Raw genomic sequence first — 19,251 nt, 5'->3', positions numbered from 1 at the left:
ATCAGATTCTGTCTACAGATGTGAAAGAAATTTCTACACAGTATCCAAGAATTTTAAAGCATAGAAAGTATATTCACTCCATATTCCAAAAGATACCTATATCCCAATGTACAGCAAGTATTTATGCCATATGCACATTTGTTGGTTCTGACTGCTTAGCATTCCCCTTTTTGAATACCAGCACACCACCATTACTTTCTTTGGTTATCTGGTCTCCCCTCCAAATGCTGTGATGGAACTGCCAATCATACTACCCTGCACACCTCATAGCTTTGTTAAGGGACTGGCACAAAATGCAGTTCTGACAAATCAGAGTGGTCAACCTAGCTACCAGAATAATTGGCCCAGAGATGAGCACAAGACCTCAGCGGGGTTGAAAAGTCCCTGCAAAAGATTTTACATGTAACTTTCAGGCTTTTCTCTTGGATATGCAATTATGATGATAAATCATAGAGCAGTCAGTGGCTATACCCTGTGTATCAGAATTCTCCAGAGAAATAGACCCAATAGGATATTGGGTCTATTTCTAGACCCAACACACATATTATATATACGGGGGGAGAGAAAATGATTTATTTTTGAGATATACTTATTTCAAGGAATTGGCATACACAATCATGGAGGCTTAGCAAATCCAAAATCTGCAGGAAGATCCAGGGAAGAGCTGCATTTCAAGTCCAAGGGTGGTCAGCTGGCAGAATTCCTTCTTGTTCAAGGGAGGTCAGTCTTTGTTCTACCAAGGCTTTAAACCAAACTGGATGAGGCTCACCCACATTATGGAGGGTAATCTGCTTTATGCAAAGTCCACTAACTTCCACATTAATCTCATACAAAAAACATCTTCACAGAAACATCCGGAATAATGTTTGACCAACATTAGCACCATGGCCCAGCCAAGTTGACACATAAAATTAACCATCAGAAGTTCAACCCTTGTCAACTGTAGACCTATCAAATCAGTATAAATAATGGGTTATTTGCTATATTATTTATTGTCAAGAGGCTGTTGGCAGAGATAGATACACAATCTTTGGCATTAATGACTTTATAATCTGAAGAGAGAAAGACATGTACAAACTCTCATTCAAAGACAATATTTTACTCTTCCTATTTTATAGCACATAGAATTTCTCTCTACCTGAAATCTGGATCTTCAAAACTTCCTATGCTGAACCAGAATAAGTTTGGGCACTCTATTCCTTGCAACCTCCCTCCCTGGAATTCACAGCAGTTGGTGCCAGTGACTGTCCTGATACAGAACAGGTACAATGTGAGAAGACCTAGAGACCCAAAGTCAGAAAAAGAGGATATGGCAGACAACTACTATTTTGTCTGCCTGGCACCTCTCCCTAATTCTGGGAATAACAGCATGTCTACTACTTCTTTGAGGGAACTGTTTCTCCTCAGATTTCAACTAGGCCATAAATAATCATGGGCCAAGCCAAGCCAAGCCAAGCCAAGCCAGACTCCTCCTCTGAGATTTTCTCAATTAGAACTAAGGAAAGAAAAATAGATACTCTAATAAAAAAAACTAAAAGGCTATGATCCTGGAAGTTGCAACTTGTCTACAGCCATGTGGAAGAAATGCATTTGCGAGAATGACATAATCATGGAGACAGAATCAAGAGATGAGAGACTGGAGAGATAAAAAGAAATCCTGACAGCCAACAAGGCCCTGGTTCCAATCCCTCCTAATGTCTGAATGAGTAAACCCTTCCTCTGCTTTGGACTCATGAGCCAGTACATCCCCTTTTGTCTAAGCTACTCTCAGCTGGGTTTCCAGCACTTAAAACTAAGAGTTCTGACTAATGCACAGGGACTACAGCAGAAAAAAGATAAATGCAAACTAAAATAAAGCCAAATGCATCTAGGAATCATGAGGTAGAAGGATAGGTAGAGTTCAGAAGAAAGGTTAAAAAAAAAGAGAGAGGGAGAACAACTTGTCTTAAAAAAGGAAAAGGACAGAAAAGGGTCAAAGACGACATTCTTGACCTGATTTGAAGAAGAGGTAAAAGAAGGTAAATGTAAAAGGTCTTTTATCTGGGCTGTGAGCCAAGGAACTGTATGTATAAATATAAATATACACGTAGGCATGTTCTTGGAAAGACAGTCTTTTGCTAGAGCCTCATAAAGTCACAACCAGTAACAATTAAGGAGGGAGGAGCCTGATGAGATCATCTATGTTAAAAATAAAGCAGGTTTTTCGTTCTAGGAGAAAGCTAGTTATAATGAAGTATTTACTTTTACTAATAATATGAGCAGTTTCTGAGAAAAGACCCCCAACCATTAGAACCAGGTGTTCTTTTCCTGGACAAGAGAAGGTGAGGAGTAAATCAAGTCATTCTAACAGGCCTCAATCAATTTTACCTGTAGGTTTGACCTAAATGTAATTTCAGGCTAGTCTAGCTCCTCTCTCAAATCTCCTTCTACTTGGTCATTTATAACTAAATTGCCTTTAAAAAGTTTTATCAATTTTTTCCTGCCTAAAACTCTCTAAGACAAGTTGGGTTTCTGGATACCTTGAAATTATAGCAAAATTTGGTGCAAGTGTACACTTCTTAAGAAAAAGGTTCACAGTTTTCATCAAATTCTGAGAGTTCTGCGAATTTCTAAATACCTAGCTTGTCAATCAAATGAAAACAAATTTAAAAACTATTATTCTTTCCTATTTAGATTAAGTAGAGAGATTTGATAAAAAGATGACCTTAGGAAGCAGAAACAGAAGGTAGAGATTTCAAGATGTTATTTGGGGGAGGAAAATACAAAAAAAGGGAAGTTCAAGGACACTACATAGTTTAAATACTTCACAATTTTGCCTAAATGTGGCTTTCTTTTTTCACAATCGTGTTTTAATCTGATTTATAAACCAAAAACAGTCAAACTACTGCCACCAAAAAAAAAAGCATTGTTGATTTTGTCACTCCCACGGATTTCACTAAAATACTACTGAAATAAAATTCAATTTTAATACAAATAACTCTCCATTATGTGGAGATGGTGATCATTTTGGTGGATTTTTAGAATCTTTTTTCTTTCCTTCTTACTCACCTTTAGTATTTAGTACATGCTATGCTCAAAGCAAAGGATAATCAAGAGAATGGAATGGAACTAAAATGCTAACCAATCCATATTACTACTTACTAGGGTAAGGTTACAGACTAAGGAAAAGATTAATGAGGGAAGTGATAAAAACTAACAGCTACGTTATTATTCCATCTGCAGATTTCACATTAATACATTACCTGTACATAGGCAACATTTATTAAGGGCTTACTGCAAATATATTCAATTTCTTACAAATCTATTTTTATATTGAGTCATTTTTCCTTTCAGTCATTTAAATTAAATGTCAGTTCTGTTTTACCAGCTTTTTCATTTTTGTTGTCTGAAGTCACCAGATACACCTACTTTGGCTGTCTCAAAATAGTCAATTCTTTTAAATAATTTTTTCAAGAGTCAAATACTTTTAATACCAGGTTATGCATTCTGGGGCAGGGAGGTCTTGAAAACCCAGAATCTGGCAGTAATTTACCCAGCCAGCCTTCTAAAGCAAAGCCACTGAATATCAGTCAGTTCCTTTGATTAAGGAGTGTTCTGTCAGCCACATTTCTGAATGATCCTACTTCAGTTTCTGTGCAAAAAATACATCTTACCCTCTCAGATACAGGGGATGTGAAGAAAAAATTATACCACAAATTCTACTAATTAATAATTGTTATAAAGAGTAACACAAAGCTCACCTTTGCACTCAAATAAGTAAAGGAGTTGCTTTATACTTTCTAAAAACATTTTTAATAACTTTGAAAAGTGTTTAAAAATCCAGTAACCACTTAAAAATTTTATATTCTGTGACTAATGGATATAAGAAGCATTTTAGAATACCTTTTCATATATATAAACTAAAACATCGAATTGAAAAAACTACGGGATCTTACAGAGCAGAAAGATCCTTACAAACACTTGTGCTTGCTCAGTCTAATCTCTAAGATGACCTGTATCTATGTGACTAAGAAGTGAACAGAACCAATGTAGTGCCAAGTGCCTCCTTTTGTGCCAGGGACACACACAAAAAGGATTTCATTTAAACCTAATGACTCTAAGTTCCATTTCTAGAGGTGAAACAGCTGAGGCTCGGAGATTAAGTGGCTTGCCCAAGGATCCGCAAAGCAGTGGCACACCCAAAATCTGAAAATCTACTTTGGTCCTAACACGAGTTCAGTACCCGCATTGTCCTAAATAAAAAAAAAAAAGGTAAAATAAACAACAATTATACTAGTGGTCAAAAGAAAATAATTCCAACCTACAAACAGGTTGCTTTCTAAGGCAAGTGAACGTCAACCATACTTTACCAAACAAAATTATGAGTACTGAGAATTAGGTTTTCAGACAAAATCACCAAAACTTATTCAAGCCATTATATAGCAGAAATCACAAGTACTAAACAAACAAACAAGACTGAAAAATCTCCTAAGATTCCTAACTTGAGAAATGTTCTAAACAATAAAAGAATTAAGTAGGGAGTTTATGGTGAGGCTGGGCAGGTGACAAAGCAGCATTTTAGAAAATTTTAAGAAAGCTAAATAATGACTCCACGGGTTCCAAGAGTCTTGGGTGGGGGTGGGGAAGACTTAACAGAAAGATCTGTGGGCAGTGGGCAAGGATCTGGATGAAGGGGCATTACCAGCTGCTGCTATACAAAGCCAATGTATACTTGTTTTAGATTCAGCATCATCTATGTGGAAACAGACTTAGGAAAATCTCTAACAAACATTAAAACAAAAAGGACGTTATACCTAATCCTGAATTAGCCAGAAAATCCAATTAGTCTAGAAAAAATTACACTCCTCAAGCATTCTTCGTGACTGAAATTCTATTTTATAACAGATTTTTTCAATATTCTCTATAGTGAAATATGATCCCAACTTTGTAAATATACGTATGTATATGAACTTAAAATTTATATTTTTAAATACAATAAATGTCTATATTAGCAGTCCACACAATTTAGGAACAAAGACTAAAAAGAAATACTTAAATGATTTTCAATTAGACATAAAGCTTAAGTCTTTAACAAATTCAAGAACTCATTTTGTGAACCCATTATACTATGATAGTAACACCCTGAAATGTTGTTTGATGAGTTGTTTCACACATAAAATTTTCCAAATTAATTTAAGATTAGGCTTCAAATGCCAGAAATGCATTAGTTTATCATTGTCAATGAAGAAACTCTTTCTACAAATATATCTGCCAATATAAAAAGCTAATGCAGAACATAATTTAAACACTTCTAGATTCATGGTCATCATAAAAGCTCCTCATTGGCCAGGCACTCGCACCTGTAATCACAGTGCTTTGGGAGGTCTAGGTGGGAGGATCACTTGAGGCGATATGAAATAGGAGCATCTGGATAGCCCAATGAAAGAAAGCAAACTTGTGATTTAAAAACTTCTCAAAAAGAAATCTCCAGGCCCAGGAAGATTCACTGGAAAACAATAATAAATGTTTAAAGAATTACCACAAATTCTACATATTCTCTCACACAAAATAGGAGGGAACACTACCTCATTCATTTTATGAAGCTAGTATCCTGATATCAACAGCAAATAAAGTACAAAAAACAAAACTACAGACCAATATATCTCATGGATACAAAATTTAACAGACAGAATTCAACACTATATAAAAAGAATACCCAAATGAGATCATTCATTTGACCATGACCAAATGAGGTATATTCCAGGAAAGCCAGTTCAGCATCTGAAAATTAATCAATATAATCCACTATATTAATAGGCTAAAAAAGAAAACTCATATGATCCTATCAATTGATGCAGAAAAACATTTGACAAAATTCAGCATCCACTCATGATTGGAAAAAAAAAAACGCTCAAAAAAACAATAACAGAAGAAAACTTTCCCAACTTGATGAAAAACATCTACAAAAAACATACACTTAAAAGTATACTTGATGGTGAAGTATCAAGGCAGATGCTGAGGTTGGTTCACACTCTGCGTTGAGAGAGAGAGAGAGAGAGAGAGAGAAGACAGTGGGCCCGAACAGCACCTTTGCAGTTAGTGTGTGCAGAGCCCTTTTCACCAGATACTGCATTTACTTCGACCGTAAGAGACTAAGGGACCCCAACTTCCACCACCAAGTGTCCCAGATGCTTCTGACTAAGCTCCCGACAACTAGGAAGAGTTTTAAGTGCTGAGGGCTTAGCTGAAGATGATGTGCTGTGACAAACAAATGTCAACATAATAAAATTTCAGTTAAAAATATTTTTAAAATTCTTAACTCAGAAGTTAAGCAGCTCTGGGGGAATAAGGGCGAATGTGCTTGTTATGGGCTATACTACACTGAAATCTACCAAAGTTAATGTTTATATAGATCCATTTGTTTGTTTTATTTATTTTTCCCAGTGAAAAGTATATTTTCATAGAGAGCTTTCTATTTTATAAATACACTATGTTACTGAAAAAAAAAAAAAGAGGCTGAATAAACTGAAAATCAATAATTTCTTGGACCCATCAGAGAACCGAGGTCACATAGCAAATTAATGCCCCAAAATTTGGAGACGAGGCAAATCCAGAGTCACTGAGGAGATCTGCTTACCTGGAACAGAAGCTGCTAGAGCTACAAACTGGTAGGAACACGGAAATAGTAATTCTAATGAATTGCCAGGGGGGAGCAACAGTCTTGAGAGGAACCCTACACTTTTTATGGGTTTTACTTCCCAAAACACCACTAGCTTCTCCCGTAAAGAACCAAACCCATGGCACTGATAGCGGGAGGGAAAAAATAACCACTGTGAAATAAGCCCAGATTGTTTTCAAAGGCTTACTTTCTAGGGTAGGAGACCTTACCAGAGCCCTATCCAATCTGGGGAAAGGACAATTCCCAGACTCCACCCACCTCTATGTAGCCTTCCTGTCTTACTCAAGGGAAGCCAAGAAACACTTGTGAATTGCACAGCTCAATGACATAGACACACTAAAAGACTGAGATTTAATCTTAAGATTACAGAACACTACCTCTTCCCCCACACCTTCCCACCACACCAACAGGGTTCCAGCGCACTAACAGTGGATTACCAGGGAAAAAGCTGCAAGCAGCAGATGTGAAGAAGGGGCTCTTAGGCCCCAAAACAAGAGACAAAAAGGCCGATACTGGAAGAATTTAAAACATCTGGTACCTACAACACATAAAACATTAAAGACAGTCTAGTTTCTAGCCAGATTAACCTAATACCTCACAGTAGAGGTCTATTTATTTCAGTCCTATTACTTGATACAACATGTCTGGCTTTCAACCAAAAATTACAAGGGAAGTCAAAAGGTAAGGAGAAAACACAGTCTGAAGAAACAAAGAAAGCATCAGAATCAAACTCAGATATGGCACAGATGTTAGAATTATCAGACAGAGAATTTAAAATAACTACTATTAATATGTTAAGGGCCATAAAGGAAAAAATAGATATTAATAACATACAAAAACAAATGAGTTATGTAAGCAGAGAGATAAAAAAATCTTAAGAATCAAAATGAAATGCCAAAAGTTAAAACATTGTAACAGAACAGAAAATGCCTTTGATGGTATGATCAATAGACTGGAGGTGGCTGGGGAAAGAATCAGTGATCCTGAAGATATGCCAAGAGAAACTTCCCAAACCAAAAGTGGGATAAATACTAAAAAACCTACATACAGACATACCATACTCAAACTTCAGAAAACTAAATAGGAAAGAAATCTTGAAAGAAGCCAGAGGAAAAAAACACCTTAACTACAGAGGAACAAGGATATAAGAATTATAGACTACTACTCATCAGAAATCACACAAATAAGGTGAGAGTGGGGTGAAATATTTCAGGTGTTGAAAAACAAATCACCAACTAGATTTTTATACCCAAAGAAATTATGCAGCAAAATAAAGCAGAAATAAACACTTTCTGGAACAAATAAAACTGAGAGAAAGGGAATTCAGGACCACCATACCTTCCCTGCAAATGTTAACATTGTGAAGATGGCATTACTCCCCAAATTGATCTACAGACATAAAGCAAGCCTTGTAAGAAGGACCTCAGGTGGTTTCTCTGTAGAAACTGACAGGCTGATTCTAAAACTCATACGGAATTGCAAAGGGCCCAGAATAAGTAAAACAATCTTGAAAAAGAACAATAAAGTAGGAGAACTAACACTTTCCAATTTTAAAACTCACTACATAGCAAGAGGAACCAAGAGTCTGATACATGCATAAACATAGATATATAGATCAATAGACTAGAACTGAGAGTCCAGAAATGAATCAATGTGTCAATGTGTCTATGGTCAACTGATTTTCAACAAGTGTCAAGACCATTCAATGACGTAGACTCTTCAACAAACGGTGCTGGGAAGGAGGGAGGAAGGAAGGATGGAAGGGGGAGAGGGAGGAGGGGAGAGGAGGGGAGGGGAGGGGAGAGGAGGGGAAGGGAGGGGAGAGGAGGGGAAGGGAGGGGAGAGGAGGGGAGAGGAGGGGAGGGGAGGGGAGGGAGGGAGAGGAGGGGAAGGGAGGGGAGAGGAGGGGAGGGGAGGGGAGGGGAAGGGAGGGGAGGGGAGGGAAGGAGAGGGGAGGGGAGGGAGGGAGAGGGGAGGAGAGGGGAGGGGAGGGAGGGAGAGGGGAGGAGAGGGGAGGGGAGGGAGGGAGAGGGGAGGAGAGGGGAGGGAGGGAGAGGGGAGGAGAGGGGAGGGGAGGGGAGGGAGGGGGAGGGGAGGAAGGAATGTTGGGCCCTTACTTCACACCATACATAAAAAGTAACTCAAAATGGATCAAAAACTTAAATGTAAGAGCTAAAACTGTAAAACTGTTAGGAGAAAGCAGGGGAGTAAATCTTTATGATCTCAGATTTGAAAATGGATTCTTAGCTATGACACCAAAAGCATAACTAACAAACAAAAGGTAAATTGGAGCTCATCAAAATTAAAAACTTCTATGAATAAAAGGGTGTTACCAACCCAAACATGGTGGCAGACACCTGTAGTCCCAGCTGCTCAGGAGGCTGAGGGGGAAGAATTGCTGAGCCAAAGAGTTTGAGGCTGTAGCGTATGGTGACTGCATCTGTGAACAGCCACTGCACTCCAGACTTGGCAACAAAGCAAGACCATGTCTTTAAAAAAAAAGGGGAGAGGGGCATTATCACAAAATTGAAAAGACAACTACTGAATGGGATATAAAGAAAATATTTGCAAATCATATATGTGATAAGGGACTTATATAAAGAACTCTTATAACTCAATAATAAAAAGACAAATAACCAAACTTGAAAATGGGCCAAAGATTTGAATAAACATTTCTCCAAGGAACACACACAAATAGCCAATGAACATACGGAAGATGCTCAACATTATTATCATGAGGCAAATGCAAATCCAAGCCACAATCAGACATTTCACCCCACTAGGATAGCTATAATCAAAGTCAGATGGTAGCAAGCACTGATGAGGATGTGGAGAAACTGGAACCCTCACACACTGCTGATGGGAATGTAAAATGGTATAGCCACTTTGGAAAACAGTCTGGCAGTTCCTCAAACAGTTAAACATAAATTTACCCTGTGACTCCACAATTGCACTTCTCGGTATCTACCCAAGAGAAATAAAAACATATGTCCACACAAAAATTTGTATACAAATGTTTATAGCAGGATTATTCATACTAGTCAAAACGTGGAAACAACCAAAATGTTTAAAAAGTGACAGATGGATAAATAATACAGTATTATTCTACCATGAAAAGGAATAGAGCACTGACACATGCTACAACATGGATAAACCTTGAAAACATTAGGCTAAGTGAAAGAAGTCAGTCACAGAAAACTACGTACACTATGATTGCACTGAAATAAAAGGTCCAGAAAAGGAAAATCTGGAGGGACAGAGAGTAGATTAATGGTAGCTTGGGGCTGGGGAACATAGCGAGATAGTGTGGTAACACCTAAAGGGTACAGAAAACTGTAAAACTCTAATGAACAAATCGAAAGCAGTCTACATAATACATAGTCTTTGACCATGGATTAGAAGACTCAACAGTGTTAGGATGTCAATTCTTCCGAACTTGATCTATAGATTCAATCCAATTCCAATCAAACTCCCAACAAACTATTTGGTAGGTTTGAACAAACTGAATTTAAACTTTATATGGAAAGGCAAAAGGCCTAGAATTTCCAACACAATACTGAAGTAGAACAAAGTAGGAAGACATATACTACCTAATTTCAACACTTATTGTAAAGCTACATTAATCCAGACCGCATGGTATTAGCAAAAGAATGACACATAGATCAATGAAACAGAGTAAAGAGCCCAGAAATGCACCCACACAAATACAACCAACTGATCTTTGACAAAGGCACAAAGGCAATTTAGTGGAGAAAGAAAATTTTTTTCAACAAACGGGGGGATGGGGGGGGTGCGGAACAATTAGATGGAAATATGCAAAAAAAAAATGAACCTAGACAAAGACCTTACACCTTTCATAAAAATTAACTAAAAATGAATCATAGACCTACATTTAAAATGCAAAACTATAAAAACTCTAGAAATGAAACAGAAAATCTAGGTGACCTAGGGTTTAGCGTTGAGTTTTTAGATACAAGAGTAAAAACATGATCCATAAAGAAGATAATTAAGTTTTGGACTTTATTAAAATTAAAAACTTCTGCTCTGCAAGAGACACTGTTAAGAGAATGAAAAGACAAGCTACAGACTGGGAGAAAATATCTGTAAAGCATATATTGTCCAATAAAGGATTTTTGTGCAAAATAGACAAGGAACTGTTAAAACTCAACAATAAGGAAAAAAACCCTTAACTCAGCAAAAAATCTGAACAGGCACTTCACCAAAGAAGATATTAATATGGTATAAATAAACCTATGAAAAGATGTTCAACATCATTTGTTATCAGGGAATGTAAATTAAAACAATGAGATCCTACACAACCATTAGAATGGGTAACCACCCCCCTCCCAAAATATACAACATCACATGCTGGTAAAGATGTGGGGCAAGAGAAACTCTTACTCATTGCTAATGGGAATGCGGAAATAGTAAAGCCACTCTGAAGGACGGCAGTTCTGATCTGAAATTTATGTCTAGAGAAAACACCTGCAGATGAATGTTTTAGCAGTTTTATTAGTAACTGACAAAAACTGGAAGCAATCAAGAGATCACTCAACAGATGAATGAATAAACAAACTGGTACATCCATACAAAGCATTACTCAGCAATAAAAACAAATGAGCTATCAGGCCATGAGAAGGCATGGATGAATCTTAAGTACATACTCCTAAGAAGACAATCTGAAAAAGCTACCTACTGTATGATTCCAATTAAAAAACATTCTGGAAAAGACAAAACTACAGTGAGAGTAAAAGGGTGAGTGGCTGCCAGAGGTTGGAAGGGAGGGGAAGGAGAATGAATAGCTGAAGTACAGGGGATTTGTCAGGGTAGTGAAACTATTCTGCATGGGATCGTAATTGTGATACGCAATACTGCGCATTTGTCAGGACCCACTGAACTTTACGACACAAAGAATGAACCTCAATGTACGCAATTTTTTCTTGAATGTAGGAGTTCTGAGGTGGGGTGGGAATCCCAGAATGAAATGCAGTATATGACAAAACCACCTAACTTTACTACAAATATATGAAACTACCTCCCTAAACCAGGTTGGGGGAAAATGTGCTAATCCTACAAACTTTGAAAATGAGTGGAGTCTGGAAAACTAAAGTACTATATTCTAATACTATAGGTACGATATTGTAGTTGAGAAAGTTGTTTTCCACAGGGATACAAGTTAACCACTCTGACATTCCTATATATGTATACCAGAGGCTCCAGGGGAGAATTCTTTCTTTGCCTCTTCCAGCTGCTGGTGGCTGCTGGCATTCCTTGGCTTCTGGTCACACTGCATTTATTTTCAGCCAGCATCTTCAAATCTCTCTGTTTCATCTTCACATAGCCTTCTTCTTCTGCGTGTGTGGTGCCCTCTGCCTGTCTCTTATAAAGACATCTGTGATGCAGGGCCTAGTACAATCCCCTCATCTCAAGATCCTTAACTTAATCACATCTGCAAAAACCCCTTTTCCAAATAGGTTCCAGGGATTAGGTCCCGACATCTTTGGTGGCTATTATTCAGCCTATTACAATACTTAAAACAATTTTGAAAAAGACTAAACTGGGAGGCATCTGCTTCCCTGATTGAGACTTACTATATAGCTACAGTAAATAAGGCTGCATGGTACTAGATAAGGGCAGATATGAGTAAAACAGAATGGAAGACCCAAAAATAGACCCACACAAATATGCCCAATTGATTTTTGACAATTGATTTTGTATCCACAGGCAACAAAAAAAACCTTGATCTAAGTCTCACATCTTACACAAAAATTAAACTTAATCTTGGGCATCATAGCCATACCCCATTTCTACAAAAAATTTAAAAAAAAAATTAGCCAGGTATGGTGTGCACCTGTAGTGCCAGCTACTTGGGAGGCTGAGGCAGGAGGATCGCCAGAGCACAGGAGGTCGACACCAGCCTGGGCAACACAGCAAGACTCCGTCTCAGGAAAAATAAATAAATAAACAAACATATCTAAACACAGAAAAGATACAGTAAAAACACAGTATTATAATCTTATGGGACCACTATTATATATGCAGTCCGTCACTGACCAAAATGTTATGCAGTGCACAACTCCACACACACATACCCTCTGTTGGTTCTGTTTCTCTGGAAAAGCCTAAAACAGCTATAAGTCCTCAGACTTGACAAAAAAACATGATCCGTAAAGGAAAAATAAGTTAGACTTCATCAAAATTAAAAACTTTTGCTCTGCAAAAGACCCTATTAAGAAGATGAAAAGACAAGCTACACACTGGGAGGAAATATTTACAAACTATGTATCTGACAAATGACTATACATACATAAACTATATAAAGAACTCTCAAAACTCAACAGAGTAAAGCAACAAGCCAATTACAAAACGGGCAAAAGACATGATGAAACATTTCAAAGAGGAGGACATAGGGCAAATAAATGCATGAAAAGATGTTCAACATCATTAGCCATTAGGGAAATGCAAATTAAAATCAAAATGAGATATGTATCACAATACACCTAGCAGATGGCTAAATATATAGTGACAACACCAAATGCTGGTGAGGATGCAGAGGAAATGGATCACTCATAATTGCTGGTGAAATGTAAAATGGTACAGTCATGCTCTGTAAAACACTTTGGGAATTTCCTAAACAACTAAACATGCAACTAGTTTAGGACCAGCATTATACTTGTAGGCATTTATTCCAAAGAAATGAAAAGTCATGTTCACACAAAAACCTATATAGAAACGTTTACAGCAACTTCGTTTGCAATAGCCAAAAACTGGAAACAACACAGACGCCCTTCAGTGGATGAATGGTTAAATACACTATGGTACATCCATACCATAGAATACCCCTCAGCAAAAAAAAGAACCAACTATTGATACACACAGCAACCTGGATCAATCTCCAGAGAATCATGCTGAATGAAAAAGCCAATCCCCAAAGGTATGATTCCATTTATATAATATTCTTGAAATGACAAAATTACAGCAATGGAGAACAGACCAGTGGTGGCCAGAGTGAGGGGATGGGTGGGAGGGGAGTGGGTATGGCTATAAAAGGGCAACAGGAGAGATCCCTGTGATGATGGAAATGCTCAGAATATTGACTGTACCAATATCAAAATCCTGATTGTGATATTACAGTATAGTTTTGCAAGATGTTACCACCAAAGGTAACTGGATAGAGGGTGCAGGAGATCACTCCATATTATTTCTTACAACTGCATATGAATCTAGAATCACCTCAAAACGAAAAGTTTAATTAAACAAGGCTGATCAAATAGTGATATAAGTCAAAAAAATTAAAATCTGGCAGGGACACAGGAGCTAGAGGTGTGAATACTGACTGGGAAGGGGCTCAAGGTTGGCTACAGAGTGTATACGTAAGTAAAAATTCATCAGGCCACACACTGATGATTACTACAGTTTACACAATTACATCGTACGCCTCAGTAAAAAATATTTGATTATTAATCTTGTTGACTGTGATAATAGATTAATTACACATAAAATTTTTTAATTGCCTGTAAGTTTATCAACAATGAAATCATGAGTGTCTTTTAGCAGATGCAGTTTGGGTGGCGTGGTAAAGCCAGAAGTCACACCAGAAAAGGTTACAGAGTGGGAGGGAAGTGAGGAAATGCAGAGAGGCAAATACAATTCTTCCAGAAGATGCCAATAAAGGAAAAGGGCAATAAACTGATACTCACAGAGGAAGGCAGGGCTGATGAAGAGCTTTACTAAGATGGGAAAAACATAAGCAAATTTAGATGCTGATGGAAAAGACTTGGCATCAAATCCAAAGCCATATGAGCACAATACTATAACCTTTAGCACAAGGTTCATTAAATGTGGCAAAAGTATAAAATGTGGGACGCTTGCATCGTACTGGAGGAAAAGGTGATTGCTGACACAGATGTACTTACAGATTTGGAAATAATAGAAATGACAATAATAATGGCAGCTACATTTTATGGAATATGTATTGTGATAGCCAGCCCCCAATGTGGCCTCAAAGACCCTCAAACCCTGATATTCACAGCCTGTGTAGTCTCCACCCACACAGAAGTGGGCTGAGATGCAGAGTCAATAGGATGTGACAGTGTGACTTCCAAGGTTAGGGCATAAAAGACAGTGCAGCTTCTACCATGTTTTCTCTTTGATTGTTCCGCCTGGGGAAAGCGAGCCACAACACTCAGGCAGCCAAGAAGAGGCCCAGCTGACACCCTGTGAGTGGGCCATCTTCAGAAGCAGCTCCTCCAGCCCCAGCCTTCACAGGACTGCGACCTCATGAGAGACCTCAAACCTTCAGAACCACCCTACAAAACTGCTTCTGATTTACTGACCCACAGAAACTGAGAGATAGTAAGTGGTCACTGTTTTAAGCCACTAAATTTGGGGGTAATTTATTAAGCAGCAATAGATACCTAATGCATTTAATATGTGCCTCAGCAACCTGTGGACCCCCACCTTGTAAGATGCAGAAACTGAAACGTATGGGAGTTAAACAATCCTCCCCAATTATCACACAGCTGGCAAGTGATAGGGAACCAGATTCAAATCTAAAGCCAGCACTATTGACCACTATGTGGTACATGCTCCCCAAAGTGCCCATCCATGGCTTTAATTTTTGCTATAAAGTGGAAAGCAAGGTTATCTTACAAGAGCAGGGGAAAACAAGTGAATCAGAGAACTGAAGAAAATGGAAAAGATCTGAAACAGTTGCCATGGAGAGTCAGCTGGAGAGAGGGCTGGCTGGAGAAATCTAATAGGATTTCTAAACAATGTTACGGCCCCAGGACAGGACAGGTGCCATCAACTTCCGGAGTGCAGTGAACTTAACTGAAGATGACCATAATGAAGAGAACACAGGATCACTTGTATACATAAATATAAAATGTAATCTGAAGTGTGAAATAGTGGTGATGGCTGGATGGAATAGAAAACATACATCTTTCCAAGGCCCACTAGTTCCCTAAGGAGGAATGCACAACAGCACAATTCCAGGAAACATTATATATCCTATGTCAGACTATCACATAAAGACTGTTCTTCAGAACAGCCTACTAAGACACACAATGATAAGCTGATGGTGCTACTTCATGTAACTGCCTCAATCTCAAACACCAGAAATTTTTCTAGAGAATCTTCCTTTTTTCCTATTTCCATTCTAAAATGTTACAAGAAAAATTACAACCTACAAAAAGAATGTACTTCCATGACAATCAGACCACCCCTAAGAGCAGCCTCAAAATAATACACAGATTTAACCTGATGAATAATCCTACAACACAAGTTTAGGACAAAAATGTATTAATTAGACTTTTCAACTACATTCCAGTTTCAATTTCACACATGTGCTTTTAAAATGACTTCACTTAAGAAATATAGTGGCAAACACCTAATCTCTAAAGAAAGTTATATTAAAAAAAAAAATTAAACCATAGGGACACAAAATTTTTTCCAGGCTAATCTTCAATGCAATCAAGTGTGGATACTTTTAGACACTTAAGAGACAAAGGTATATGAATGGAGGTAAAGATTTGTGAGCTGTATATTTTTTTTGTTATTCAAGGTTAATAAACAAGTTTAAAAGAACAAAAGTTAGCAATTAATATCCCAGTGACATCTTTCAACATTATAATTAATATATCTTAAAGACTTCTTGGAAACAAGTCAAAATGAGTACAACTAGAAAACAGTAAAACTTTTGATGAAAAAGAAACATCATCATTCTTCTGCCTTATGCATAATCTATAGAGAGAAAAAAAAATTTCCACATTTAAGTATGTTTACTCCTACAAGAATTATGAAAACAGGGCGGGCACGGTGGCTCACGCCTGTAATCCTAGCACTCTGGGAGGCCAAGGCGGGTGGATCGCTCGAGGTCAGGAGTTCGAGACCAGCCTGAGCAAGAACGAGACCCCATCTCTACTAAAAATAGAAAGAAGTTATCTGGTCAACTAAAAATATATACAGAAAAAATGAGCTGGGCATGGTGGCACATGCCCGTAGTCCCAGCTACCTGGAAGGCTGAGCAGGAGGATCGCTGAAGCCCAGGAGTTTGAGGTTGCTGTGAGCTAGGCTGACGCCACAGCACTCACTCTAGCCCGGGCAACAAAGCGAGACTCTGACTCAAAAGAAAAAAAAAAAAGAATTATGAAAACCATAAAGTAACCCTTTATGAACTCCACAAGTTATTTCACATATATTCTACCTCTTTAAATCAGGATAGGACCCATCTATTCTGAGCACATAAGGCAAAACAAACAAGTCTTAACTTTCATAAAGATTTTAATTTAAAAAAATCTATAATTAATATTTTTACTAAGGTGGTGTAAGTCTTTCATCATCCTAGTTTTAATCTTACCCTTATCTGTTCCGTGGAGCTGCTGCTCAGTTCATCGCCAGATTCTGAATCCTGGTGAATCCTTTCCGAGCCTTCTCCTGCCGAATCACAAGACTGTTCCTGGGAGAAACTAGTTTTCTCTATGTCCAAGAACTCTGGGCCGGGAAAATGACCAAATAAGCGTGTCCTATTCTGGCTGGAAACTTTAGGAGAATGTGAGTCACTGTTAAATTTTCCATTATTATGGGTCAGGTCCAGGCTTAGGTTGAGAGTCTGACCTGGATTATAACTGGGTCCAAAATTCTGATTTGCATCACGAATGAGACCTGTTCCTTGAACAGACGACGATGGCTTTCCAAAACTTGAAAGCTCAGGCAATTTGTTCACATTTTCTGTTGATCTCTGAAGATGCAGACTCTGTACCACTTTCACAGAATTATTTGGCAGTCCAGCTGCGGGCTTAGTAGGCGGCATCAGGGCCTTGCGGGTTACCTCCTTCACGTACTGGGCTGGCACATAGAACGCTTTGGAATTCTCATCTGGCTTGACCTGCCACCAATCATCATTTGTCTTTTTCACCAAGATGTACCGCTCCCCTTGTTTTATGACAATCTTTCTGTCCTTTGCTTCATATTCATAATCATATTCTACTTCGATATACACTTGTCCTGGAACAATCCTTCCGCTTCTGTCAGCCATTTTTACTCAGTAATATTCACCTCTCAAAAAGGATGGTATGCCACATTATGGCTTTATGGCTTGTTGGATTAACACAGCTATTTTATTCAAATGGAAGAAGAGAATGAAGAAAAAAGTTAATGTAATCTGGATTTTATATTTACTCGCAAATATAAAATTTAAAGGCCATTTAAAGAATATTACTTCAAATCTCAAACCCCAGAAAATAAACATGCATCTGTCTAATACCATATGTGCTGTCCTACATTAATAACACTTTCATTCTAATTATAACCTACATTTTTCAGTCATTTATGAACAAAACTAAAACCAATGACTGGAACAGTAAATACAGTAACCAGCCGGACATAAGACTACCAAAATACGAGTTGGGAAGAACTTTGCTTCCTTTCATGACTACCTCAAACCTTCTTTACCTTCTGAGAAAGGCTCACTAGTAGTAACAAGGAATCTGTATTAGGCACTGAGGGCCAGGCAGTCAGCTGGGTTCACCATACGTACTATGTAATGCCCTTTTTCAGCTGAACTTCAGTCACCATGTATTAATATTTTACTCCTTAGTTTCCAAAAAGAACAAGGGCATTAGTGAACTTTTAAAAAAAGCTAAAATTACTCAATTGTGTAAGTTTAATAATACTTAATGTAAATGATAAAAAGACCAATATTATAATTGAGCAAAACACAAACACAGATACAGAGAAACCACTAGTTTACTTGATTTCCCTTTTACCTCTACTCAGCAGGGCCACAATCCCTTTCAGGTTGAATCTCATAAATGCCAACAAATAATTAGTCTTTTTATTCATACGTGTTAAAAAATCCACCCTACTCCCCAATTCAAAGGCTGTTAGAAATAGAGCTAGGCCAGGCATGGTGGCTCATGCATGTAATCCCAGCACTTTGGGAGGCTGAGACAGGAGGATTGCTTTGAGGGCCAGGAGTTCGAGACCAGCCTGAGCAAGAGTGAGACCACCTCTCTACAAAAAATAGAAAAATTAGCCAGACATGGTGGCTCAAACCTCTAGTCCCAGATACTTGGGAGGCTGAGGCATGAGGATCACTTGAGCCCAGGAGTTTGAGGTTGCTGTGAGCTAGGCTGATGCCACTGCACTCTAGCCTGGGCAACAGAGTGAGATCCTTTGGGAAAGGGGAAAGGAAGGAGGAGGGAAGGGGGAGGGAAAGGAAAGGGAAAGGAAAGGAAGAAAGAGAAGAAGGGCAGAAAAAAGGAAAGGAAGAAAGAAAGAAAGGAAAGGAAGAAAAAAGAAAGAAAACTGGCTTGAGTAATCTAGCATTCACTTTTATTTCTATACCAATTCCAAAATATTTTAGTACCTTACAGAACACAGCACTACAGATTCAAAATGATCACAGCAGCTTAACATCGCTACAACTTGAACAGCCTCCAGCTGTTGTGGGACAAATGTGTTTCACAAAAACACATGATCAAGTCCTAAACCCAGGACCTGTGACTGTGGCCTTGCTTGGAAACAGGGTCTCTGTAGATGCAATCAAGGTAAGACAAGGTCTTATTTGATTTTGGGCTCCAAAATCCAAT

At 38.2% G+C, this 19,251-nt stretch overlaps 1 protein-coding gene across 9 annotated transcripts in view; it reads right to left on the bottom strand.

Moving 5' to 3' along the window:
* ARHGAP12 (Rho GTPase activating protein 12) overlaps positions 1-19,251 on the bottom strand; it is a 117,790-nt gene that overhangs the window by 77,905 nt on the left and 20,634 nt on the right. For all 9 annotated transcript variants that reach the window (XM_045554177.1, XM_045554122.1, XM_045554142.1 and 6 more), the window contains exon 3: positions 17,019-17,773. In XM_045554177.1, coding sequence (XP_045410133.1) covers positions 17,019-17,696 — 678 coding nt within the window. In that variant the 5' untranslated portion in view covers positions 17,697-17,773. The remainder of the gene's footprint in view (positions 1-17,018; positions 17,774-19,251) is intronic.

This window comes from Lemur catta, chromosome 1 (genome assembly GCF_020740605.2).
Source record: "Lemur catta isolate mLemCat1 chromosome 1, mLemCat1.pri, whole genome shotgun sequence".
NCBI classification, from domain to species: Eukaryota; Metazoa; Chordata; class Mammalia; order Primates; family Lemuridae; genus Lemur; species Lemur catta.
Note: the sequence above shows the minus strand (reverse complement) of the source record. Positions and strands in the feature narration are given on the sequence as shown.